A 26,636-nucleotide genomic window follows, 5' to 3' on the forward strand; every position below is an offset into this window, starting at 1 on the left:
ATTTTTTATGTAAACTTCTAACTGAATAGGAGATATAATACATCTGAAGATAACTGCCTTTAATCATGCCAACAAAGGAAATGAACAAATTGACTTCCTGAAGGATTTATCCAAAAACCATAAATATAGGGCTGGTAGGGACTTCAAGAAATCATAAACTAGAAGCACTCTCCTGCTTTCACACAGGTTTACATTAAGTAAACTTTATTCAAGTCAGCCAGTCCGGATGATCTCCTCCCTAGAGTTCTAAAAGAACTGGCAGAGGTCATTGCAAGTCCCCTGGCACAACTTTACAAGCACTTGTGGTGCTCTGGTGAGGTACCAGAGGACTGGAAGAGGGCCAACGTGGTCCCCATCTTCAAAAAAGGCAGGAAGGAGGACCCGGAAAACTATAGGCCGGTCAGTCTTACCTTGATCCCAGGCAAGCTGTTCGAGAAAATTATGCTGGCACACATCCAGGAGGGGCCAGCAGGGGACTGCATGCTTAGGGGCAACTAACACGGGTTCATCAGTGGCAGGTCCTGTCAGACCAACCTGGTGGCCTTTTACGATAAGATCACCAGATCATTAGATGCAGGGGTAGCAGTGGACATCGTCTTCCTGGACTTCCGGACGGCTTTTGACACTGTCTCTCACCCCATTCTCATTAAGAAACTGGGGGGCTGTGGTGTAGACACCCAGACATTTAAATGGGTCACCAGCTGGCTGGAGGGCCGCACCCAGAGGGTGGTAGTGGATGGGTCCTTCTCAACCTGGAAGGACGTGGGCAGTGGGGTTCCACAGGGCTCGGTCCTCGGGCCCGCACTGTTCAACATCTTCATCAGTGATTTGGAGGAGGGGGTAAAAAGCACCCTGTTCAAATTTGCTGATGACACTAAGATGTGGGGGGACGTGGGCACATTGGAAGGATGCAACAGGCTACAATCAGACCTAGACAGGTTACAAGGGTGGGCAGACGAGAATAGGATGGGTTTCAACACAGACAAGTGCAAGGTGATTCACCTCAGGAGGAACAACCGGCACCATACCTACAGGTTAGGGAACTCCCCTCTTGTCAGCATGGAGGCAGAAAAGGATCTGGGGGTCATCATTGACTCCAAGATGAACACGGGTTGGCAGTGTGGGGAAGCAGTCAGGAAGGCCAACTGTACCTTGTCATGCATCCACAGATGCATCTCGAGCAGGTCCAAAGAGGTGATCCTCCCCCTCTATGCGGCACTGGTCAGGCCGCAGCTGGAGTATTGCGTCCAGTTCTGGGCGCCACACTTCAAGAGGGATGTCAACAGCATGGAGAGGGTCCAGAGGAGGGCCACTTGTATGATCAGGGGACAACAGGGCAGGCTCTATGAGGAGAGGCTACGGGACCTGAACCTGTTCAGCCTCCAAAAGAGAAGGCTGAGGGGGGGATCTAGTGGCCTGTTATAAACTAGTCAGGGGGGATCAGCAGGCATTGGGGGAGTCACTGTTCCTCCGAGCACCGCCAGGAGTGACCAGGAACAACGGTCACAAGCTGGCAGAGGGTAGGTTTAGGTTAGATATCAGGAGGCGCTACTTCACAGTCAGGGCGGCTAGGGCCTGGAACCAACTTCCAAGAGAAGTGGTGCAGGCTTCTACCCTGGGGGTGTTTAAGAGGAGGTTAGATGCACATCTTGCTGGGGTTGTTTGACCCCAGTATTCTTTCCTGCCATGGCAGGGGGTCGGACTAGATGATCTGTTCAGGTCCCTTCCGACCCTAGAAACTATGAAACTATGAATTATACTCTAATGGATGTTTGTCTACCATATCTGTAAAAACCTTCACAACTTCCTTAGATAACCTATTCCAATGCTTAACTGCCCAAAGAGTTAGGAAGCTCTCTCATAATATTTAACTGACTGCTACAAATCAAATTGAGTTATTTTATTTTTTATTTTTCTATCAGTGGACATATTGAACACCATTTTCTTTTTAACACTTTTTATTTCTTTCCACATGTCGGAATACTAGTTTTCATGATTGCATCCTTCAGTTTTTTTTCTTTTCTACATTAAGTAAACTTTATTGCCTCGGTACTCCAACTAAATTTTATTGCTTGGCACTCACCAGCATAGAGATGAGTGAAATTATCAGCTAATATATCTTACACATGACATTTCTGTTAGTATGTCCGAGGATGAAATTTGCCTGTCATGAAATAGCATTGTGGTGGTGTCTCACAGATATTTTGTAAACTGGTTAAACTCCCAGAACCCTTTCTGTAGTCAGTTTTCCCCATTTTGTATCTGCATTTGACTTCTCCTTCCCAAGTATAAGGTTTTGTATTTGCTTTTGCCTTTGCCTGAATTTCATCTGATTTCAGGCCCTTTCTCCAATTTATCAGGACTATTTTGAACTCTGATCCTGTCAGTTGGTGTGCTTGCAACTTGATGGGAAGGGTGTCACCCAGAATTTGTAAGTGTATTCTCTGTTCCATCATCCAAGTCATTAATGAAAATATTGAACAGGACAGACCCCTGTGGTAAATCGGAAAAGACTACTCTTTGGATGTATTTTTAACTAGTCATGTACCCACTTGATAGTGATTCCATTGACTGCTTTCCATAGTTTGCTTATGAGAATGTCATATATGGGGTCTTGTCAAAAGGCTTTCTAAAGTCAAAATACATCTTATCTACTGATTCCTGAAAGTACAGTAGACCTTATCCTGACAGTGTAGAAAATTAGATTGGTTTGACATGATCCAGTCTTGACAAATTTGTGGTGTTTGTTATCACCTTACTTTCTAGCTGCTCATAAATTGTGTAGGTAGGCTGTAAATGGATTCTGGTGGAATGAGCTCTGACTACAGAAGGCAGTTTTGTTTTGGCAGTCTTGTAACACAACTTGACACAATGTGATATTCACCTGTTTATGCTAATAGCACTACAACTTGGATTTCTTGGCTAAAGAGCTGTGGAAACTTCTGAAAGACTTTGTCTGTGAAGGGAGAATCACAAAACTCCTTTTATACAGAACACTTGCAATAATTCTTCACATCCAGAGGTATGAGGGTTAAGAAAGAATACTGACAAGCTGGCTAAGGTGGAAATCTATGACCACTCTGGGTAGAAACTTGGGGTGGGTCTTAAAGGATAAATTACCTGATCAGAAGGATACAGATGATTTGACAAAAGGGCCTGGACTTTACCTCCCATCCACACTGAAGTAATAGGCTCAGAAAAGACATTTTCATGGAAAGGCAAAGAAGGAGCACACTGCCATGGATTTAAAGGCATGAGAAACATACTGAGATCCCACTGTGGGACAGCCTCCTTTACTGGAAGACAGATTTTGGAAAATCGTAGAGGAATTTCAGGGCTGCTGTCTGAAAAAACCACATTTACCTGTAATTAGATGATAATGGGCTGCGATAGCAGCTGATGAGAAACCTGCATATTTAAGATCAACCAAATATTTCAAGAGTTGGACTACATGAATCACCAGCAGAGTGGCTTCTGAATCACTAGCAGAGTGGCACGCACCATCTTATGAATGGGAATAGCAGAGTTAGATGAACACATTTAGTTTAGTCCTTTTGTCTGTGAATTAGGATGTCTCCAATGGAGGCAGGTCATCCTCTAATCCTAGGAGCCATCCAAAATTGAAGCTGTGAAACAAGAGGGTATATGTTTCCCTCCATCCTGGTTGACAGGGTCTGGGACTAGATGCAGAGTTCTGGGATCCCTTAATGACATTAACAAAACCAGAATTCTCTGTTGCATGATGGCCAGCAATCATCTGGAGACCCAGAGCAGGGATCTCCTGTAGGAACTACTTAAGAACTGTGGCCTGTCAAAGGAACTAGTTGAGCACACACCAGGAATGGTTTTCCTGACATATCTGGTGCCAGAGGATGTATGACGTCAAACTGCATCACGATCCCCCATGGACTTGCTCTGAAGATAAAGAGTCACTCAGCGGAGTCTCAAGCTCTTTTCTTTCTCAGAATAGAAGACCTGACAGGGTCTGCAGGTATTGCAAGTACTTTGCAGGTACTGCTAAGGCAAAAAAAGCTTGAATGCTAAGGCACATAAGCACCCACAGTGAGGATGAGCATATGGACAAGTAACTGCATCCAGTAACAATCCAGGTCGAGCCTTCTGGGGTCTTGAAAATGAGTTGGTTTATAAGACTGACACCTGGGTTGAAATAATAGAGATCAGCAGCTGTTCTGAATACAATTTTGTCTGGAAAAAGTTGAAGGAAAGGCTTTTAAAAACAAATATATTTAACTTCCTGACCCGTCCAGTGAAAGTGATTGTAAATAAAAAAACAAATGGCCTAAACTGAAAGGAAACAGAGATGAGGTAGACACTGATTTAAAAAAAAGGCTGCTCATTATATGCTGGATCAGCAGACCCCAGCTGGCAAAAATCTGCTTTAAACAGTACACTGATTAGTCACAGCCTTCAAAAATCTAGAGATGTGTGAAAGAGACTCTAAACTATTTTTATCAAAAGATAGCTTTGAGCTGCCAAGGTTTGGATTTGTATGATGTGGAATCCAAGACGCACAATTAAGCCAAACAAAAATCTGAGACAACCTTTGGAAAGGACTGATTTTTAAAGTTTAATTTGTATTGAATTCCCCAACATTTCCCAGATATGATAACAGACTCTGGACATGGTTTACCTGATTAAGCAAACAGCTGGAGGTTTCTCCTGTTAAGCTCAAATTTTTCAGTTTTAATTTCAATGTGGTTACTACACTAGATTCTTCATTATAAGGCCTTCTATAAACTTATCCTTCATACAACTGAGAAATATATCTAGCAGAGGAGACTATCAGCTCCTTATGGCTCCCTCTACACATTACATGTATTGTGAAATTAACTGAGACCAGCTACATATGCATACGTTACAACATTGAAGTCCAACTAGCTATAAAGTTAAACATAAAAAATGTGTACTAACCTTATGGCTGGTTGCTATCCAGCTTTAATTTGCATGTGTTTCAGGGTCTCCCCTGCAGCTGGGAGCCCTTTCAGGTGGGGGGGGGGCTCCCAACTGAAGTACCTTGCGTGAATGGCATGGCAGGAAGCGCAATTGTGTGTATTGCGCATTACACTCCATTACGGCTTTATGTGCATGTGTAGAGGAGCCCTATCAGAAGTATCCTGACCATGTTCTTCCTAGCTAATCTGCTGAAGAGAGGAAAGCAAAGTACATCTGATGCTCAAACAAACTGAGTGAGACAGTTTGTATTCTCCAGGGTATCTTTCCCTAATATCTGAAGCAGAGTGGATATTTTCTTTTCTTTTTGCAGGCAAGGGAGCCAAACTTGGTTTGATTCATTGGAGGCACACCAGATGATGAGAAAATAGGTTAGTCCAGAAAAGATACATTGTGATCTATATAGTTCTCAACCAGTTCCTTAATTCCCCTTTAAAATTCTGCTAATGATTACTTGTCTTAAGGCGATTGTGGCAAAACAACAAATTCTGACTAGAACCCTTGTGAATGCTGCTGGGCCTCAGTAAGCTTTTATTTCCCATGAACTGGAAACCAGATGAACTTTGACTAACTGACAAACTGAAGTGATATTGTTGCTGTGACGGTCTAGGAAAAATCCTAGAGGCAAGGATTCTTGTCCGTGATCTCTTACTGGACCAGCTGCATGCATATACAAACTATACTTGTATGTATAGTACCTGTTAGTCTCCAGCATAGAGTTTTTGTGTGTAAAAAGTAGAATTTTTTTTCAGAATGTACAATGGAAAAAGCTTGTAAATGCTCTTGGATAAAATTAACTGTATAAACCATCATTAAATTAGACAGTTTTAAGTAAATCACATTCCCTAGATTTAAGCACCTAGCAAACAATGAGCAGATTCTTAAATAGATAACTATGACTTCAGAACTATTTAATTACAGGCATTTTTCCCCTATACCCTGCCTCTTTTAGAAACCTTGGTAAAGCTTCTCAAGAATAGGCAGGTACTGGTCTGAGCTTAGTAACTGCAATTCTGTTTTGTCCTTATGCAGATTATGCAAAGGGCAGTGGGACCTCCTCACTCTCATCCCCATTACCAAATGGCTATACAGGGTGCGTCCAGTTGCGCAGGCGCTTATTGTTTGTGCCGCCACAAACCGCGCATCAGTGGTGATGCGTTAGGTGTGCATTGGGCTCCATGTGCACCCCCAGAGGGCGCTGGTTCATCCCCTGACAGCCAGCGGTCCCCACTTAGGTGACAGGCAGGGGGGCAGGCAGGAGCACCGGTGCCCCCACCATGAGCGCATGCTGGCCAGGGAGTGGAGGTGCCTGGAGAAGCACTGCTGGCACTTCCAGGAGGGCCGCTTATGCTTCCCGGTAGGTGTGATTGGCCGCAGGGAACACTCCCCCCCCCCAGCCCGAGGTCAGCGAGACTGGCTGTGGGGGACCCACCCCTCCCCGGGTGCTGACTGACTGCTGGGAGGGGCATGTACCCCCCATGACTCAGGAGGCACCAGTCGCCCATGCTGCACACGTTGCACGTTAAATTGTGCATGGTGCTGCTAACTTGCAGCGTGGGGGATTTCCCAGCTGGCTGTGATGCAGTGTACCTCGGTGCAGGACCTCCCCCATCTCCATGTGCCTCAGCTGAGGCATGTGGAAACAGAGGAACACCAGCCTAGGGCTACCTGTTCAACTGTCTTGAGGCAAAATGTACCTCAGTGCAGGGGCTCTGCAGTGAATGGAGATGGGGGAGACTGCGTCTCTGCATGCTGCTCCCTGGCTGCCTGGGGTGCAGGGTGTCTCAGCACAGGGGCTGCCCATCAGCTATCCCCATGCTGATGCATTCTGTGCCTCTGCTAGCCCTCTCCTGCAGCCTGGCCAGGAACCAGGAGTAGCTGGGCACTGCCTGCAACAAATGGCATGTGCAGGGGTGTGTGCTGCAGCAGCACAAATTTGATCTTGTTACTTTGGAAGTGGCCATAAAGGCAAGTAACATATAACATTACAAAATTTAACACACTGTATATCTAATCAAATCAAAATCAGCAACATAGTCTATTCTCTCCCATGATTATTTATTTTCAGTGGCTGTCTTTGAATTTGAATCCATCTTTGGATGATGCTTATTCTGAGCATGACTCCAAAATACTCAGAGAAAGGCCTTTAAAGTAATACTGCATTAGTTATCAACAACTGGTGTTAAATATTTTCTGCAATATATCCCTACATCTGGATGCCATATTTCCTTACACCTGGATGATCTCTACATCACACATTATGCCAGGTATATTTAAACGACTGAAAAGCAACAGACTTATTTAACAGTTGCCTGTTTTATTTTGCCAGGCCAGTGTTTACATAAAGAGAAAAGTTATCGTCTCCATTTTCCAGGAAGTGTTTATGTTAAACATTTTAATTTGGCTGAACAGAAAAAGCAAGAATGATATTCAGCACTTAAAGATCATATCCTATGAAGGTTTAAAGGTAGGGTAGATAGGCACTAACTTAAATGTTGTCACAATTTAAAATCAAACTCTCCTTGTTTTAGAATCTGAAATTATTAGATTCTAGAGCTCCACAGAATAGAAAAAGTAATTTGTTTTCTACTTTTATAACTGTAACATTAACTTGAAGAGTTATTTGGTCACACAGCATATATAACGTGATAAGATTCCAGGACTTCTAAGTCAGTGGCAAGTGGGAGAGATTAAATTTGTAGGCAAAGACCAACGTTCCTCTTTTGCACATATGAATTTGGTATACAATGTATTTTCTCACATGCAAAATGACCATCTCCCAAATATTAGATGCCCAAAATTGAGATGCATTTACTAAGCAGGGAAGTTGATCTTCTGCCTGGGATTCCCTCTCTACAGTGCAGCAGCTATGGTATTTCTAGTTCAGCTGAGGGAATCAACTGACTTAATGGCTTACTGTTCTTCACAGGTGTTAATGGTCTTGATGTTCCACTATTCAAGCTAACTTTCCTTAGGGAATGTTGTTGTCTGCTTGTTAGTCCTGGTTTCCCTAATTTCACAGCTTCTTTAGCTCAGACTCTAGCTCTTTTCATATATCCACCATAGAAACCAATGGATAGCAACAGCTAGGGATTCAGGTCTAGTTATACAGGAAAGGGAGGGCAAATCAGTTGAAGATTAGGCTCTGTCCTTGCTTCATGAAATTTTAACTAAGAACAAATCTTTTTTTCGTTCATTCTGCCTTTCAGAAATAAGGTGCATATAATATTTGGGGGTGTGTTGTATGCAAGAAAATATGGCATATTGTTGCTCTGTTCTGACACTATTGCTTTACACAGTTCTGAGTATACAAAGCAGTGTATTAGAGAGAAGCAAGCTAAGACACCAAAAAACCCGAGAAAATGGTGAAAAAAATGTTAACATTGACTTTTTGACGAGGTCAAAACTCAACCTGTCCTGAAGTTTATTTTAGATGTGTGACCCTTTTGCAACGAATGGCTAACCTAGGCAATATTATCAAGTTATAATGGAAAAAATACTTTAACCATGTCACTTTATCTATCACAGGCCTGTTATACAACACCCATCACATGATATCATGCCATTGCTGTGATGTAATTAATTAATATTATTGATTGCCAAACAGAGGCAGCTTCCTAAAACTTTTCAAGCAGATCACATAATTGACACTAGGTTAAACTTCATTTGCCCATTGTGAACTATCATAAAGACAGATATTGACAAGTTTCTAAATGTTTGCATTATTTTCTAAACAGCAATACTCCAGAACAAGTTACTAATTCCTATTGGATTATACAGCCATAAACTCTCTTTGGGTTTATCTATGTGGGGAAGTTACTGCAAAATAAACTAGGGTGTGAATTTAAAGTACTCTGGAAGAAACCCTTGAGTGGAACGCATATATTCACTCTGACAGCTGAGTAAACTACATCACATTTACTGTGGATTAAGGATGCCTAAATCAGAGATAACTGCAGAATAGCTAATCCACCGTAAATTCACACCCTATCTTATTTCACAGGCCTCTCTCTTTGTGGATGAGCCCTTTGACTTTTTCCTAAACAGTCTGAAAAGGAAACATCACAAAACATTTTAAATATTCACCATTCTAAATGAATAGCACTAATAATAATTTATTTAAAATGAGAGACATCTCTGAAGGCTAAACCTCTCCATTCTTTTTAATTTTTTTTAAGTAGAAAGAATCTTTTCTAACTTGTATATAAATGCTAATTAATTCTACAGATAACAGCAAACTGCACAGCTTTGAATCTATGCTTTTAAATATTTTATCAGCACTGGATAGGCAATGATATAGGCCTAAAGTAGGGAAATAAGTCTAAATACTACATATAAAGGTGACTGGCTCAGTTTAATGTAAGTATTGCAGGGCACATCCATACAAGCGCACACAGGCAGTATGCAGTACTGCAGACCCACCTGTGGCACTGTAAACCACATGTGCTGCACATGCAGGGATTCACTGTGCTGCTAAATTGCAGCACAGTGGGGTTTATGACACCAGGAGATCCGAGTGTCAAAAAAAACAATGGTAGAAAAAAGGAGGGTGGTGCACCTGGTGGCAGCGCATGCTGCCTGAAACCAAAGCCAGGTTGGCTGAAGCTGCTGGCCAGGTTCTGTACACTGGATTGCTGCCACTGGAGCCCCAGGAGGCCCACAGGACCCCAGGTAAGGTGTTGGCCCCAGCCTCCTTTCCCTACCTAGGGCAACTTGCCAGGTGCCAGAGCACACCTGTATGGGTGTTCCTGGGGGACAAGCAGCAGTGTCACAACTATGTGTTGCTGCTATTTGTCCCTGTGGAAATGCATGTGCACACTTATCTATATGAATATGTAATAGAAACTGATGGAAATCTGTCTGGGCTTAATACACAGTGAAAATCTGTCCACTAAAAATCTCTCCACGGATTTCAGGGGACATTTAATTAAGCTCATAATGACTATTTCATAGTTTCATAGTTTCTAGGGTCGGAAGGGACCTGAGTAGATCATCTAGTCCAACCCCCTGCCATGGCAGGAAAGAATACTGGGTCAAACGACCCCAGCAAGGTGTTCATCTAACCTCCTCTTAAGAACGCCCAGGATAGGAGCCTGCACCAACTTCTCTTTGAAGTTGGTTCCAGATGCTAGCCGCCCTGTGAAGTAGCGCCTCCTGATATCTAGCCTAAATCTACCCTCTGCCAGCTTGTGACCATTATTCCTTGTCACTCCTGGCAGTGCTCAGGGGAACAGGGACTCCCCCAATGCCTGCTGGTCCCCCCTGACTAGTTTATAACAGGCCACTAGATCCCCCCTCAGCCTTCTCTTCTGGAGACTGAACAGGTTCAGGTTCCTCAGCCTCTCATCCTGATCATGTGAGTGGCCCTCCTCTGGACCCTCTCCATGCTGTCCACATCCCTCTTGAAGTGTGGCACCCAGAACTGGATGCGGTACTCCAACTGCGGCCTGACCAGTGCTGCATAGAGGGGGAGGATCACCTCCTTGGACCTGCTCGAGATGCATCTGTGGATGCATGACAAGGTACGGTTGGCCTTCCTGACTGCCTCTCCACACTGCCGACACATGTTCATCTTGGAGTCAATGACGACCCCCAGATCCTTTTCCGCCTCTGTGCTGACAATAGGGGAGTTCCCCAACCTGTAGGTATGGTGCCGGTTGTTCTTCCCCAGGTGCTTCACTTTGCACTTGTCTGTGTTGAATCCCATCCTAGTCTCGTCTGCCCACCCTTGTAACCTGTCTAGGTCTGATTGTAGCCTGTTGCTTCCTTCTAGCGTGCCCACATCCCGCCACATCTTAATGTCATCAGCAAATTTGAACAGGGTGCTTTTCACCCCCTCCTCCAAGTCACTGATGAAGATGTTGAACAGTGCAGGCTTGAGGATCGAGCCCTGCGGAACCCCACTCCCCACATCCTTCCAGGTTGAGAAGGACCCATCCACTACCACCCTCTGGGTGCGGCCCTCCAGCCAGCTGGCGACCCATTTGACTGTGTGGGTGTCGACACTGCGGTCCCCCATTTTCTTGATGACAATGGGGTGAGAGACATGTGTCGAAAGCCTTCCGGAAGTCCAGGAAGACTATGTCCATTGCTACCCCTGCATCTAATGATTTGGTGATCTGATCGTAAAAGGACACCAGGTTGGTCTGACAGGACCTGCCACTGATGAAACCGGGTTGGTCGTCCCTAAGCATGCAGTCCCCAGCATGCTTCAACGAGCATGTGAAGAATGGTATATTTTTCATAAACATACAACTGTTTGGATGCTTGTGTTTCACAGATCTAATTTTCTTGATCACTGTAATGGCAGACACATGAAAATATTAAAATCACATTTATTAAATAGATTTTATTAAAATGAGTTTTACTACTCACAATTTACAACTTACTGAGCATTATGTGCACATAATAAAACTAAGCATGACTTGTTTTATAAACATTCTATTCTTTATTGTGAGTGAGCTAATTGATTTGCTAAAAATTTTCTAACAGCACATGTACATAACATAACAAACAAAACAGTAAGATACAACATACCAATCAGTAATGCACCATCTTGTTCGAATGAAGCCTTTTCTGGACCACTTACACTGAAAAATAAATAAGCAATTTAAATCACTCACCTTAAGAAAATAATTTAACTACTTTGTACAATCAAACCAACTTATACCAAGAGTGCATTTAAATTACTGTATTAAGAAAGTAAAGCAAGCTTTATACAACATACTGTATTTAGTTAAATACAAGACAATTTCTGCCCCCCACTGGCATGGGGAAAAAGCCCCTCATCTTATAATTGTATACAAGGAAATCTCACTAAATACGGTTATCTATCATTAAATTGTTGCCAGAACAACACATGCTCAGCAATGGAGATTGACTGTGAAGCTGATTAAATGCAGCCAATGCTGAACATGACTATAAAACAAGTGGCTCACATTGGGAAAACATACTGATGAGAACCCTTTTTTGTATGTGGCTCTTAAAAAAACAGGCGGGTGTTCCCTCTGCAGGAAAGTGGCACTAGCACCAGGTGGACCAGAGCCAGCCCTGACACCCTCCCTGTGGTGCCAAAATTGCTACATTTGATATGCTGAGAACCTATACACAAAGACAGGTTATTGCAGCCCAGCTGAATAAGACGTATAGTAGTGTTCTTTAAATGCAGTCTCTCTCACTGCCAACTCTTTTTCAAGTCATGGTGAGTCACTACACTATACACATTTTGAGCTCCTTTTTTACTCCCACATCTGAACTGTGCCTTTCTTACCCACTTCCAACGATTCCTGTTTCCTCACCAGTATTAAATGCCTGGCAAACGTTATGAAATGCAGCCCAAAACAGTTCACCCAGAATCCCTCTGTTTCCTCTCAGCCTGGCACATACGTTGCCCTGTGCCTCATCTGCATATAAATTTTTGGAGCATTTCAGGTTTTGTGACAAGAACACCTGGTTTCAGTCATGAGCACGGGCTAATTAGCACATGGCTTCTTTTGTGGGTGCTATCTGAAGTATACACAAATACTGAGCAGTGCTGAGCTGTGGGGTCACCATGACATTAAATGCTATTACCTTTGGTGGCACCCAGCCCAATGAACTACATGATAATTTATAAGCCTTTGGCTTTTGATTAATATTATGCATAGTTTAAAACATTTGTACTACATATGCATCTAAAAAGGTGTAAGTGCTGCTTAAAAGTGTGGTTATGGAGTACCTCTGCTAAAACTTGCTGCAGTTTCAAAAAAGGTAGCATGCATTAATTCTGAAGGAACTAAATACATGACTACTATAGGCAAATTTCTATAGCTAGGTTTAATTTTAAGGTTATTACTTCCAAATCTGCTCCTCACTTCTGTGTGCTTAGAGAGAGCAGGGTCTGACAGTAAGGAGAAGGGAAAGGGACTGCCAGGGGGAAGCAGAGAGCAAAGGGGCTATCTGGTCCTCCAGATTTATTTTCCCCGCTGGAATAGAGGGGGATGAGCAAATTCAAGGCAACCTTCAATAATTACAATGTTACACCTGGGAAAATTATAACAAATTTTCCAAATATAAAATTTAATTATTGAGGCGGAGGTCATCATATAATCAGGGTCCTCTTCTATTCAGGTAAATACAGTAACTACTATGAACTATGCAAACAGGTCTGAAAGAAAACACTGGGCATTAGGGGGCTCTGCAGTTTATTGCTCCAGGTGTGCATCTGCATGTGCGCCCGGACCACATCACATTGATCCAGGTTGCACCAGGGGGTCAGCTTGAAAGACTGGGACTGCTGGAACTGGACTCAATGTGCTGCAGAGGGGCTGGCTGTGGTACAAGGGTACTTCAGTGTGGGGATAGCCAGCAGGCAGCCCCCACACTGAAGCATCCTTGTCCCCCAGCCAACTGGTTAGTGTCTATCGATGCACTATTTGCACAACAAACTCTGTAGCTGGGTAGTACTTGTAAAGTTTATTAGTTTTGTGCACCCTAATAGGGGTGCACGTGTAGACACTGAGATGTTTACTACACAGTTAATTAGTCAACTATGCAGTAAACGTTTCCTGTAAACGTTTACTGTTGCTCAGTATCCAGATTGAAACTGAGCTATTTTTATCCCCTCCACTACCATATTTTAAAATAAATGCTACTTGAAAAAAAATGTTACTTTTTTCCATGAGCACCAACAGGAAACTAATAAGGTAATTTGTATTTGAAAGAAAATTAAACTGGGATAGCTTGTCCCCAAAGGAAAAGAAAAAAACTTAAGTATCATGAATAAATATGGTGGAATGTTTGTAAATTTATCTAAAATTGTGAAGCGGCATCAACATCTATACAGAATTACAATGAATGAGATGGCCTGGAAAACTATTTTTTGTCTGTAAAAGTCACCTAATATTTCTATAAAAGTTGAAGAAAATTTAAATAATGCTAAAATGTTACAAGTCTCATAACCGCAACGTCCCTAAGCTACAAAATCTACTGCCAAAGTATGGGACTTCCAGCAGAGCAAAAGGATTCTATCAGCTTTGCTCTTACAATGTTGTTGTCATAAATAAATTCCTCCTCCCAAAAGTCATGATTTTGAATCCTATTTATTCACTGCTACAGCAACTGTGATGCTGGCTACTGTTTCCTGATCATGAGTATTGCCCCAGACAAGCTTAAATGATGAGGCCAATGATTTTATGGCAAAATACTGCAACTATTTATAAAAAATAGCTATTAGCCATTACACAACATCCTTCAGAATTGAAGTCATCATTCTTCTGGCCTCTCATGAGGCGAAGAATACAGCTTTTGAAAGATGTCCCCCTCCAAGGTGCAGTCTATCCTCCTACTAAAAATACAATGCTGTAGATGAAATTTTCTAGCCACACCCCAGAGCCCTTCATAAGTAAATGAGTGCCTAACCAAGCGCAAGCAAACTATTTTTATCCTTCAGATGACTATCGTCCTCTTTTTTACTTCTTTTTTATAGAATATGTCTAGTTTCATTGCATCCAGATCATTTAGGAAGACAGAAAGCAACCTCCCCTTGTTCTTACAGCTACAAATCAATAGCAACCAAACCTAATATGGACTCTTTACTGTGGCCCCCACTCAAAAATAAGTTTAGAAAGATTTAAAAATATTTATCACACTGAACTGAACAACTCAGAAGCTTAAAAATAAAAGCTGCTTCTTTACATAGATTTTTCCCTATTCAAATCCATAAACAGAATTCATAAACTGAGTTACTTTCATTGATCTATTTTCAAGTTAAGAGAAATGACTGCTATATAAAATTACTTAGTGTTTACAAACTGAAGAGAAAATAAAAATGCGTCCACTTTCTCATCTATAGATTGAAAAGTCTTTAAATACCTCTACAATCTCAATTCTATACCTACACAGAATATGAATTTTATCAGCAGCTCTATGAAGTATCTTTCATATAAGCAACTTAACTGAGATACAGTTTTGGCAAAAGCATACTAATAAAGAGTGCACTCTCTTATACTTCTTGTAGTTTTACTGCTCTGCATCATTTCAGCAACTAGAAAAACAAGGAAGTGCTCCACTCAGAATAGTAAAAATTTCAAGAGTACTTATCCAATTAATCAAAATATACATTTAGTAATGCAAGTAATTGCACACTGAATTCTTTCTTTCATTTTCTATTTGTGATTTGAACAATGTCTCTGTAATTTACACTTGACTGCTATACATGCATCAGGTATTTTCAGGAGGGGACTTTCCGAGTCTCATTTTACTTGATAAGGCTCTGTGCCCTTCTGGCACCAGGGCTTTATGGGGTAAAGTAAATGGCCATTAGTAGCAATGTCAGTGTCTTGTTCTATGTTGCTATGTTAGTAGTGGTCTCGGTGGCCTGAGACCTCATGGTGGCCAGAGGAAAAGCTACAATGACACGCTGAAACCATATCTCAAAAAAACAAATGCTGACATCAGGAGCTAGGAGGAGCTCTTTGTTAACCCACGGCACCGCAACCTCAACTAAATGGCAAACCATTTTGAGGTAAAGCGTCTTGCTCTTGAGGCAGAGAAGAGACAGCGGAGGAGGGAAAAGGAGAGAAATCCTGCCTATGGCCTCCTCTTCCTTGCAGAAAGACCTGCAGCTTCTGTGGATGGGTCTGTGACTGAAAGACTGGATTCTTCTGGCACCTCAGACCATCAATAAGCCATGGCAGAGATCATCCTCAAATTAAGGGATTGCTACTGTCACTGCTATATCGCTTCTAGGTGTCTGTTGCAGATATAAAGAGTAACATCTGAATACATGGTATGGAACGTATTCTCAGGGTAAATGTTGCTGGTAAGAGATTGCTACTCATACTTGATGCTGCTTCAAATGAGTGTTGACTATACATGGAATTGTGAATTGACAATTACATTGAGGCCTTTTCAATAGAAAGTTTTACAATCTGTGATTTTATCCCAGCTAGAGAGAGAATAGTATCATTCTGTTTAAAGAAGAGTTCAGGGAATCCAAAAAGCAGATCTGAGGAGACGCACTTGACTTTTGGGAGATTTATAATATTAATACTAGTAATCCACTTAATGAGACTATAGTGGTAATTCATCCCATCTTTCTAATCTTTGGTTAGCCTCTGTAAGTAGTTAATAAAAGTAGCTTTAAATAGTTCTTCATCTACAAGGTTTTTAATTTAAGAGATCTTATTTTATATGGGAATTATTGAGTAAGAGAATATTTATGATAGAAATATAGAAAAAAATTCTATTTAATGGTAGCTGCCTATCTAATATATTTTTATACAAACCTGATGGAATTCTGAAATGATCAAACATTTGTTGGATTTATAAAAATCTCTCTTTTGAGGCTAAGATGATTCACCAGGCCATTAGTCTACAACAAGATTTGGTAGCACATTTTATGCTTGTGATGATCTTTGATTCTTTTTTTAAAGAAGAATGGCTAGGGAGTGTATTGCAAATAAGACTGGTGATAAATTATACCTTTACTTTATTCCTCAAGATTTAATTATTTGGAGATATATATACATTAGTTCTGATCAGAACAGCTACCAAGTAAAAAAAAATCCCATTCTGTAAAATCAGATTATGTTTGTGTCACTGTTGCATGTCAGTATATAATGCTTTTCTCATTATCCCAATATTTTTAGCCTGAATTATGTTGAAGGACCATCTCAAATAGTTGCATGTTGTTGATATTCCAGTATGAAGCCATGAAGCCAAGTTTAAGTGGGAAATATTACTAAAAGAAATATCCATGTCATATACATTATTTTCCTGAGTTGGAATTTGTAAGAACTGTTTTTACAAGATGATTCAAGCCTCAGTATATAAGTTAATATACTTAAAAGGTCCAAGAGTATTCTGGATAATTTGGTAAATATTCGTTATACCAATGTCTTAACCCCTGTGCTTTTTAACATCTACTTTTCATTTCTGCTTCTTCATGCATTCAAGGATAGCAACATTTGGTGGAATGTGCTCCTTCTCCTCTGTTGTCAGGGCCCAACATATCTTCTCCAGGCAAACTGATGCAGGTGTGGATAAAGACTTCTGTATGCTGCCAGAGGTCAGAAGTTTCCAGCTTCCACCTTCTTGGGAGTCCATGTTCTCTTCTATTTCCAGTGCCACCTCTGGCAGTCCTTCCTTGGCTGTCCTAGAGGTCACATCCAGCATCAAATCAATGAACACATGGCTGAGGATGCTTTGGAGCCTCACTACCCGCTTTCTTAGCTCTCTGACCTGCTCCCTGAGATTCATCACCAGGAGGCACTGGTCACCTTGCAGGTGCTCCACACCCAGCTGTCACTCAAAGGAATGTGCAAGTCCCCACAACTTCAAACCAGGACCTGGTGGAAACCTTGATGGTGAGTGGTCCTGCTTGGATAGACACCTCACGGGTGTAAGCAGAGGATGAGCCGGCAATGATAGTATTAGTACTTTTAAATGAATGATTGAGACTGTCCAACTATCTTTAAAATGGAGAGATGACACATTCCATTCGTCATATAGGTAACTATGAAACACTGTTGTTGGGGCAAGGCACTGAACAAGACTTTTAGTCAAGCATGGCTGAATATCCTGAAGGAAAATAGTAGTACCTGGTGGCTATGGCAGATAAGGAAATTTAATATGGCAAATATAGGGAATCTTGCCAGGTACTTCAGGACCTGGATTTCATCTTTAGATATTCTGCATGATGAAATGTAATACTGAAATGATACCAATAAAGAATCTAATTTTTAAAACTATAGTGCAAGGAAGATGATGATAACAATTAATATGTTCAAGGCCTCATGTTAAGGTCATTAAGGAGACTTCTTTCAAGGCATTTATTGAGTCAGCAAGGACAGCAATTGCTTTTTTACTTCGGTATGAAGTTTAAATCTACACAAATTGCATTGATATAGAAAGCAAAGTAGGCTGAATTTGGTATTATTGGAGCTTTAAAGGTAGCTTGGTAGGCAACTGTCAATCCTCTGGATCATGGTGTACATGTAACAGGTCTAGTCAGTTTCCCGACAAATCTGTTTGTGGCTGCCAACCCCAATTTGAGAGTGATACTGTTTGTTACAGGCTTCAGAGATCCATCCAAGTCTGACTCACTCAGGGAATTCATGGGCAGGATCTCCCAGAGAGGTCAGTCTGAGGGAGAAAGGTGTCCAGGACAGCTGGTTATATTTTAAAGAAACCTTACTAAAGGTGCAGGAATGAACTTTCTTGATGCACAGAAGATTAGCAAGCATGGCAGAAGACTAGCTTGGCTTAGCAGGGAACACTTCAATGAGCTAAAAAACAAAAAGGAAGCTTACAAGAAGTTTGGACAAACAACTAGGGAAGTGTGTAAGAGTATTGCTCGGGCATGTGGAGATGAAATTGGGAAGGCCTCAGTGCAACTGGAGTTGCAGCTACCAAGGAACATGAAGGGTAAAAAGAAAGGTTTCTACATGTATGTCAAAAATAAGAAGATTGGGGAAACTGTGGATCCCTTACTGACTGGGGGAGGAAACCTAATGACAGATGATGTGGAAAAGGCTGAAGTACTCAATACTTTTTTTACCTTTGTTTTCACAGACAAGGTCAGCTACTAGACTACTGCATCTGGCAACACAATTTGGGGAGGAGGTGAACAGCTGACAGTGGTGAAAGAACACGTTAGGGACTTTTTATAAAAGTTGAATGTGTATAAGTCCATGGGATGCAATGCTCCCAAGTGTGCTGAAGAAGTTCGCTGATGTGACTGCTGAGCCACTGGCCATTGTATTTGAAAACTTATTGTGATAGGGAGAGGTCCCAGATGACTGGAATAGGGCAAATACAGTTCCCATCATTAAGAAAGGGAAGGAGGAGGATCTGGGGAACTACAGCCCAGTCAGCCTCACTTCAGTCCCTGGAAAAATCATGGAGCAAGTCCTTCTCACATGGAGCAGGTCCAAGTGCATTTCTAATTACTTGGAAAAGGTGGTTGTAGGAACAGTCAGTCACCAAGATCAAGTCAAGCCTGACCAACCTGATTACCTTCTGTGATGAAATGATTGGTTTTGTGGATGTGGGGAGAGCAGAGGATATCATGACTTTAGCAAGGCTTTTGATACAATGTTCTCACAAACCAGCTAAGGAAGTATGGGTTGGATGAATGCACTGTAAGATGGATAGAAAATTGGCTGGATAGGCTCAAGTGTGAGCTTGGGTTCAATGGTCTGATGTCTAATTGGCATCTGGTATCATGTGGAGTGCCCCAGGGGTTGGTTCTGGGGCTGATTTTGTTCAATATCTTCATCAATGACCTGGGAGATAGGATGGAGCGCACCTTCAGCAAGTTTACAGATGACACCAAGCTGGGTGAAGCAGTAGATATGTTACAGGGTAGGGCTAGGATTCAGAGGGACATTGACAGATTGAGGAGTGGACCAAAAGAAATCTCATGAGGTTCAATAAGGAAAAGTGCAAAGTCTTGCACTTAGGATGAAACAATCCCATGCATCTGTATAGACTGGGCAATGACTGGCTAACCAGCACAAAAGAACCTGGAGGCTGCTGTGGACAATAAGCTCAATATGAGCCAACTGTGTACCCTTGTTGCAAAGAAAGCTAACACCACACTGGGCTGCATTGGTAGGAGTGTTGCCAGCAGACTGAGGAAAATGATTATTCTGTTCTGCTCAGCAGTGGTGAGGCCACATCTGGAGTGCCACATCCAGGTTTTAAGCCTCCCATTACAGAAAGGATGTGGAAAAATTGGGGAAGAGTCCAGCAGAGGACAACTAAAATGCAGGCTGGGGCACATGACTTCTGAGGAGAGGCTGAGGGAACCAAGCTTATTTATTCTGGAGAAGACTGAGGAAGGATTTAATAACAACCTTCAGCTACCTGAAGGGTGGTTACAAAGAGGATGGAGTTAGACTGTTTTCAGGGGTGGCAGATGACAAAACAAGGAGCAACAGTTTCAAGTTGCACCAAAGGAAATTTAGGTTAGACAGTAGGAAAAAGTCTCTCAAAGGAGGATAGTAAGCACTGGAACAAGTTACCTAGAGAAGTTGCAGAATCTCCATCCTTACAGGTTTTTAAGACCCAGACAGACAAAGCCTTAGCTGGTGTGATATAGGTTAGGTCCTGTGTCTGATGGTTATCTAGATAACTTCAAATAACCTGGATCTAAGTGTATTTGTCTGTCACCAGAATCTTGGTGTGGGCAGAGAAGCTGATCAGAGTGTCCCGTTGCACACCTCAAGAGTCTTTCCATCAGCTGAATGAGGTGTGACCTTCATGTCTACACACTGATATGATGCTAGGCTGATATCATGATGTTAAACATCCTTGCATAAAGCATACTTAAAATGTGGTATAGTATCTCACAAAGGCACAAAAGGCCATCAGTCTTAGAGCTCAGAGGCATCACACCAATGCTCTTCAGAGATCCTGAAACTGGTTCAAGAGGCCAATTATTGTTTAGTTTCTCTTTAATGGAAGATGAGCTTTTACACTAATTTGGCATCTAATAGTGCCCCTATGAAATCTATAGGAAAATGGGAGAAAGTGTGGATTTCTGGCAACGAACTTCAGAATTACTGAATCAAGTTTGTCATCTGATTGATATAATCAGTCTGTTATCCAGATAATTACAGATACTGATACCTTGTAATTTTGAATGTGCTGCCCCAACTACTACCCATTTTCGTGAGCATCTTCAGTGTTGCAGAAAGATCAAAGGGCAAGTGATCAAATGATAACTGAGATGTTTGTACTATAAATCTGAAGTATTTTATCTGGTACTGGGCTCACCAGCTATTTACCTAGCATTGTGTATAATATAGGTGCTGAAAGAGATGATGGGATGGTAGTTGGAAGTGCAGTGGTAGTCTGTACTGGAGGCTGGATGTAGCCTTCTTCTTGCTGACCAGAAAAGTGTGAATTAATGTCTCAAGAAAGAACAATTGTAGGTGAGCTTCCATCACTCTCAGAAAGCTTAGAGAAAAAGTAACAGACAGAATACCTCCCAGATAGAACAGGCATTGGTAATGCCCCTTGCCAACAGGCATTGGACTGTTACACAAGGTACAGATCTCTCCTCCTCACCCTCTATACTGGTACCCTGTTTGGAGTGTGGTCATGATCATCTAAGCCAACAAACATATTCAATGAAAAGAGCGCATACATATGTGGACAATGGGATGATCAGTTCTATACAGTAACCAATTAATCAGGTAACTACTTTTCTAAGTAATGTTAGCACAGTGTGCAGAGAATTGGTGTATAATATAAAGCTCTATCTTGTTGTGTGGGAGGTAAGAAGCAACAGTCCTTTATGCCTTTGGGAAATACGAGGCCTTGCTGGCTGAAAGAATCCAACACTATCTAAATGAGGGGGATGAGCACCCAGACAAATTCCCATGGATTTGAAGAAACATCAAAAATGCAGAAAATATGGGCACCATAAATTATACAAAAATATATTTAAGTTATCAACAGTTGGGGGTGGTATTGCCATATGCTCCATCTTAGAAATAAAACAAATCAGAGGATTATTTTAAAATTATTTAAAAAAAATAGTTTCTAATATGGTCCATCACCACCTTTTAAGCTTCCTGGGCTAAACGCAGTATTTTAGCAATGCATTTTATTGCTGTGAACTAGCATTTTGTATTAGATTAGATATTCTAGAAAATGCTGTAAGCATATGACATAAAATACTATCGGAAGGTAAATAAAAACAAGCAAATTTCAAGGTTTTTTTACTAGACATTTACCATAACATTTAACAATTGTAACAGTCAGCCATGTTGGCCTCAATTTGATCTCAGTGGAGAAAATAAGGAAAATGTGTACTGATTCTCATATGTACCTTTTGTATTTTTATGTATGCTTAAAATGTTGCATTACTAAGCTTTTGATCCATCAAGATTTATTTTAAAAAGCAAAATATAATTTAAAATGAAGAGGTCAAAAGTCTGTGATACATCTGATGACCTCATCTAAGCTATCATCTCCAGGTTGCTATCTTTTCTTTTTGGCAAAGTATTATGTACCTCTACAAATAAAAGCTGGAAACAAATTTTAAAAAATGAAATCATTCACTCCAAATAAGTATTTAAATATGTATAATTACTTAAAGTGTCCTGTAACCAGAATGTAGCTAAAAATTAGTTTCAAAACAATTTGCACCTCTATTTCAAAACATAGCATCATTAACCTGAAGCAGACAGTGCCAATAAAATAATTACACCCTCAGCAGACATGTGAATGTGCATAATAGTTTTACTGCTAGAGCTATAGAAACCTACTACTGTCAGGGAAACACTTGCCAGCTGGGACACCCAGATCCCAAGATATGGAGTGCCCTGTTTTGCATCATTATCCACTTCTTTGCAGACATCTCTGAAGGCCTCTTTTCAGATTCTTATACTGGCTGCTGTGCAAATGCATACAATGTTAGTATCGAGTCTGCTAACTGCTCTACTGGCTTGTTCTCTTTCATGCCATTTTACATTGACACAAGCTGATTAGAAGGAATTTAGTTTATTTTCCATTATAGGGTGCAAATACAGAAATCTTTTACAGTAGCATGGGCGTTTCCCAATGTGTACATTTGTGCAGTGAATGCTGGTTTTATGAACACCATTAAGTACTGAATCCTACTTCACTGAGTTTTCATTATAATACATGCGGCTGAAACCTGAAGAATCTTTACTTCAAGTCTTTTTTTTCATTTTTAAAAAAATCTCACAATTGTAAAATTTGCAGTTTCATTGTGTTAGCCTTTTCTTTGTGAGTAGGGTCCCCAGGGACATCACGCTGACCTTTTAAAACCCTCTAGAAACACCACCTACATAAATAACCTCAGCTACATGGGGTAAAAGGACCTCCAGACAACATTAACATGAAGAGAGAGGTTATAGAGGGCTAATGTCAAAATGCACTGTGAGCAATAAGTAATGCACACAAACCATGATTGATAATGACTAGCACAGAGCCTTAATTCATCTTTTCTCCATCATTTTACTGAGAGGGACCATATCAAATTAAATAGTGACCCAGCAAGGGTTTATTCAACCATACAAAGCAGGGGCATGAAGGAAAGACAGATTAAAGTGGCAATGACTGCAGTGTAATTGCAGCTTCTTAAAGGAACAGCATGGTTCAAAGAGGAAGAAGGGGAAATTTGTAGATGAAACAACTGAATAACAAAAAAGAAACCTGGTCTAACAAACGGCAAGTGCAACTGATGCAGTAACTGCCATTCAGCATGAATTCCTCCTATGCTGTATTACCCGAATAAAGGAATTCCCCCTCAAAGTCTCAAGTGGGGACTTCCATTAAACCTTAATCCATGCATGTCATAGTCTGCTTAGTGCTTACAGTAGCTGGTAATCATATCATACAGAGAGAGAGACACACATGCATGTGCATACTCATTTTTAACAGAAAAAAAATTGGATGAAATTCTTGATGGCTATCGTTATCTTTTTCTTATTCACATTAAAGTAGTCTAAATATTTATTCCATTGTGTAGATGCAAATTTATTATAAACTTTCTTGAGAGTCTCTCCAACATTATACATATTAATATAGCACAAAACATGAGGTCCCAAACCTAATTAAGCCTTTAGATAATCCTACAGTACACATAAGACTGAATAACAAAACTCTACTGAGTGACTATAAAGCACTTGCTAATTTGGGATTTTTAAAAGTCACTATCTAATTCTCAAAACTTCAGAGAAATTTCCACTTAGGGATACTTTATTCTTTAAATATTCGATTTTCAAATTATTTAGACCATGATGGATTAGTTTCCTCAACCTAAGTTATTACATTCAAATTTATGATCTACAACTCTTTATTTCTGTAACACAATACTTTTCTTGATAATTAAAATGTTCAGAAATCCATAAACTCAATCCCTAGAAGTTAAAAGGTATAATGGCAGAAAAACTATAAACAAATGTGTCAGTTTAATATTTCATTCTTAACTTACAGCTATAACTTAGTAGAAAATACATAACCTGGACTGCAAAAACATAGGTGTACAAACTGGTGGCCCAATTCCATGGGCAAAAAAATAAAAACCTCATTGAGAGTAGCAGAAAATTTTCTTAGGGTAAAGTTTAGGATGGGCTTGGAAAATTTAATATTCTTGTTTCCTCTCACTTCTAATCAAATGACACTTAAATTAATCTGTGTTACTTAAACCTTTAATTTCACTCTAAAAAGTTTCTTTGTAGTTCAATATCACTTGGACAGAAACTGAAACAGCAGAAATGTGAGTCCTTTGTGCAGAGTTCTCTTTTTGCTAGCACAGACAGTTTATAGCTATGGAGATCCTTTCCTACCTCATGCTCTGCACCCCCAGAGGCCTTTCCAGGGTGTCTTTATATTCTTCCAGTGGTGCTGGCAAATGTAGTTTATAAAAGGAAATGTGAGGTAGGCAAGTATGTTTAATGGGATGTTTTCAGTAAAGTGCTTTAAATTGATAAAAGTGGTCTATGTTTAGTCAGTGCCAGAAAGCAGTCATAAACATGGACTGGGTGAAGGTCAAAAGGCCTTTCTGAATGTTAGGTAATCTAGTAGTGGGCTGAAAGATGCAGAAGAAGAGATGGGAAAATACGAGGTGGCTGATCCTGCTAGCAGGTGTATTACAGCTGCTACCAAACTTCTGTGTTAGTAATTTTGTCTGTCCAGCCCTCTTCTCCCCTCCCCTCCCCTCCAAAATTAGACACAAACATGAACTTAACTGTTTGGGTGGGTGGGAGGCCATGGGTGTGTCTATATGTGCATTCACATGCTTTAGCTAATGTACATTAAATCTAGTGCCCCTGGGCTCCTACACACATGTGGGGAGCCTGCTTCAATACGCTGGAAGTCTGCTGGAGCACAGAAATTGATGTGCTGCAGCAGCCTTGTGCATCATGTGCATCAGCATCGCCACATGTCTCTAGGCCGGAAGTCTCCATGGGAGTGCACTTTGAACTAAAGCTTATTGGACGTGTTTTATTTCAAAGTGCCCTGCTGACATTTTTTCAGCATGGGGATTCCTGGCAACACTGATACACATAATGCACAGGCACTTCTAATTGGCTTGCCCAGTACCACCTCTGAAAGCACACGTAAAAATGCCTTCCCATTGTGAGGTACTAAGAAAATATGCATTTGCTTGCCTTAATGCACATAAACTAAAGAGCATAGGTACTCATGGGGATCCTCTACAAGTGAGCTTTAATATACATTAGCATATTTTAATGTGTATTAAAGCATTGCTAAAACCTGTGCTTTAATGTGCATTAAAGTATCATTAAAACATGTACTTGGTGAGGCAGCAGGGCTTGTGGGGGTCGCTTTTGTTAGAGCAGCTCTGAGAGCTACTCTAATAAAAGTGCCTGGAGTGTCATGTGCATCACATGTGTCCCCGCGCTAAAAAATGGCGGCGGCAGCAATTTACCTATCGTTCGTCAAACAAGCTTTAGTTAAAACGTACCTGCCATCATTTTTCAGTGTGGGGGACGCTTATATATGTGATGCGTATTGTTCACTATATATAATCAGTGGACTTGTTCCAAATGCTGAACAGCCTATGTGAATCTGAGATGTAGCCATTCAGTAACAGATTTGATTGATTCTTAATGTGAGCAGTTTAGTTTTGCAGAGTTGAACTACCTGTTCTTTAATAACAGAATTCTCACATGGAAGGAAAGAAGGAACAAAATGAAGAGTTTTTTCCTTTGGCTCCCACCATTGTTAACTGACTGAAATGAGAGAAGAACGTGGCAATTACCAGGCTCCAGCAGACATGCTTAGAGCAGCCTCAATGCACGTGTATAGGTGCCCCATGCTATATTGTTAATGTGCATTAAAATAGGCTAATACACATTAAGTGCCATTTGCCTGTAAATGAGCTAGGAGGGTGCTCTGATGTGCTGTAAGTAGATCTTATTATCCCCTGTATACATATAGGGGATAATTAAAGTATAATACATAATACAGTTAAATGCCCATAATCACATAGCAAGTTAGTGGAAGAGATAAGACAGAACTAGAACTTAGTGCTTGCAATTAGTTGTACTTTATCCTTTTTCCTAATAAAACAATCCTTAAGAGTTTATACACAGCATATACACAGCAAAATGAAGGTGGGATTACAGCATGTATGTGGAGGCCAGTGCTTGCTTTAAGTTTAGCCAGCACAATAAAAAAAGTTGTGAAAATCTGACAACACAGGCTTCAGCCTGGTATAGCAACGACAGGATAAGTTTATTGAGGATAGTATGTACCTACTCAGAGGATTTGCCCATGCTAAGGATCATGCTGCTGTCTTCCCTACTACTGCTACCTGAAATAGTGAGAATGAGGCTACAACTGTCCCCTTACACGTTCTACAATCAAAACCTTTGCTTTTTGTTTCTAGGCTATGTAAGGCTACACGCATTCACTTACTGATGTGCTTAGCTTGCAAAATACAAGTAATCACCTTACATTTGTGGAAAAAAATCACTTGCTTAAAGTTAAGAATAGTTGCTACTGCTTGCTAGATGGCGATTGCTTGATAAACTACTTTTACAACCAGTAAACAACTAAACAAAAATAGTGAGGTTCTGAATGGGCTCATCAATCTTAAGTGTAAACTGCAACCGAGGTATTTTCCTTATTTTTGGCTACCAGTTGGATATTAACAGACCCAAACACTGAGTTAC

At 40.9% G+C, this 26,636-nt stretch overlaps 1 protein-coding gene across 4 annotated transcripts in view; it reads right to left on the minus strand.

Annotated features, from left to right (window-relative positions):
* The window catches only part of INPP5A (inositol polyphosphate-5-phosphatase A), a 624,592-nt gene that overhangs the window by 157,335 nt on the left and 440,621 nt on the right, over nucleotides 1–26,636 (minus strand). For all 4 annotated transcript variants that reach the window (XM_090057772.1, XM_090057771.1, XM_090057773.1 and 1 more), the window contains exon 7: nucleotides 11,509–11,561. In XM_090057772.1, the coding sequence (XP_089913898.1) occupies nucleotides 11,509–11,561 (53 nt within the window). The remainder of the gene's footprint in view (nucleotides 1–11,508; nucleotides 11,562–26,636) is intronic.

This window comes from Crocodylus siamensis, chromosome 7, assembly GCF_052110815.1.
Source record: "Crocodylus siamensis isolate JL-2025a chromosome 7, ASM5211081v1, whole genome shotgun sequence".
In the NCBI taxonomy this organism is placed as follows: Eukaryota; Metazoa; Chordata; order Crocodylia; family Crocodylidae; genus Crocodylus; species Crocodylus siamensis.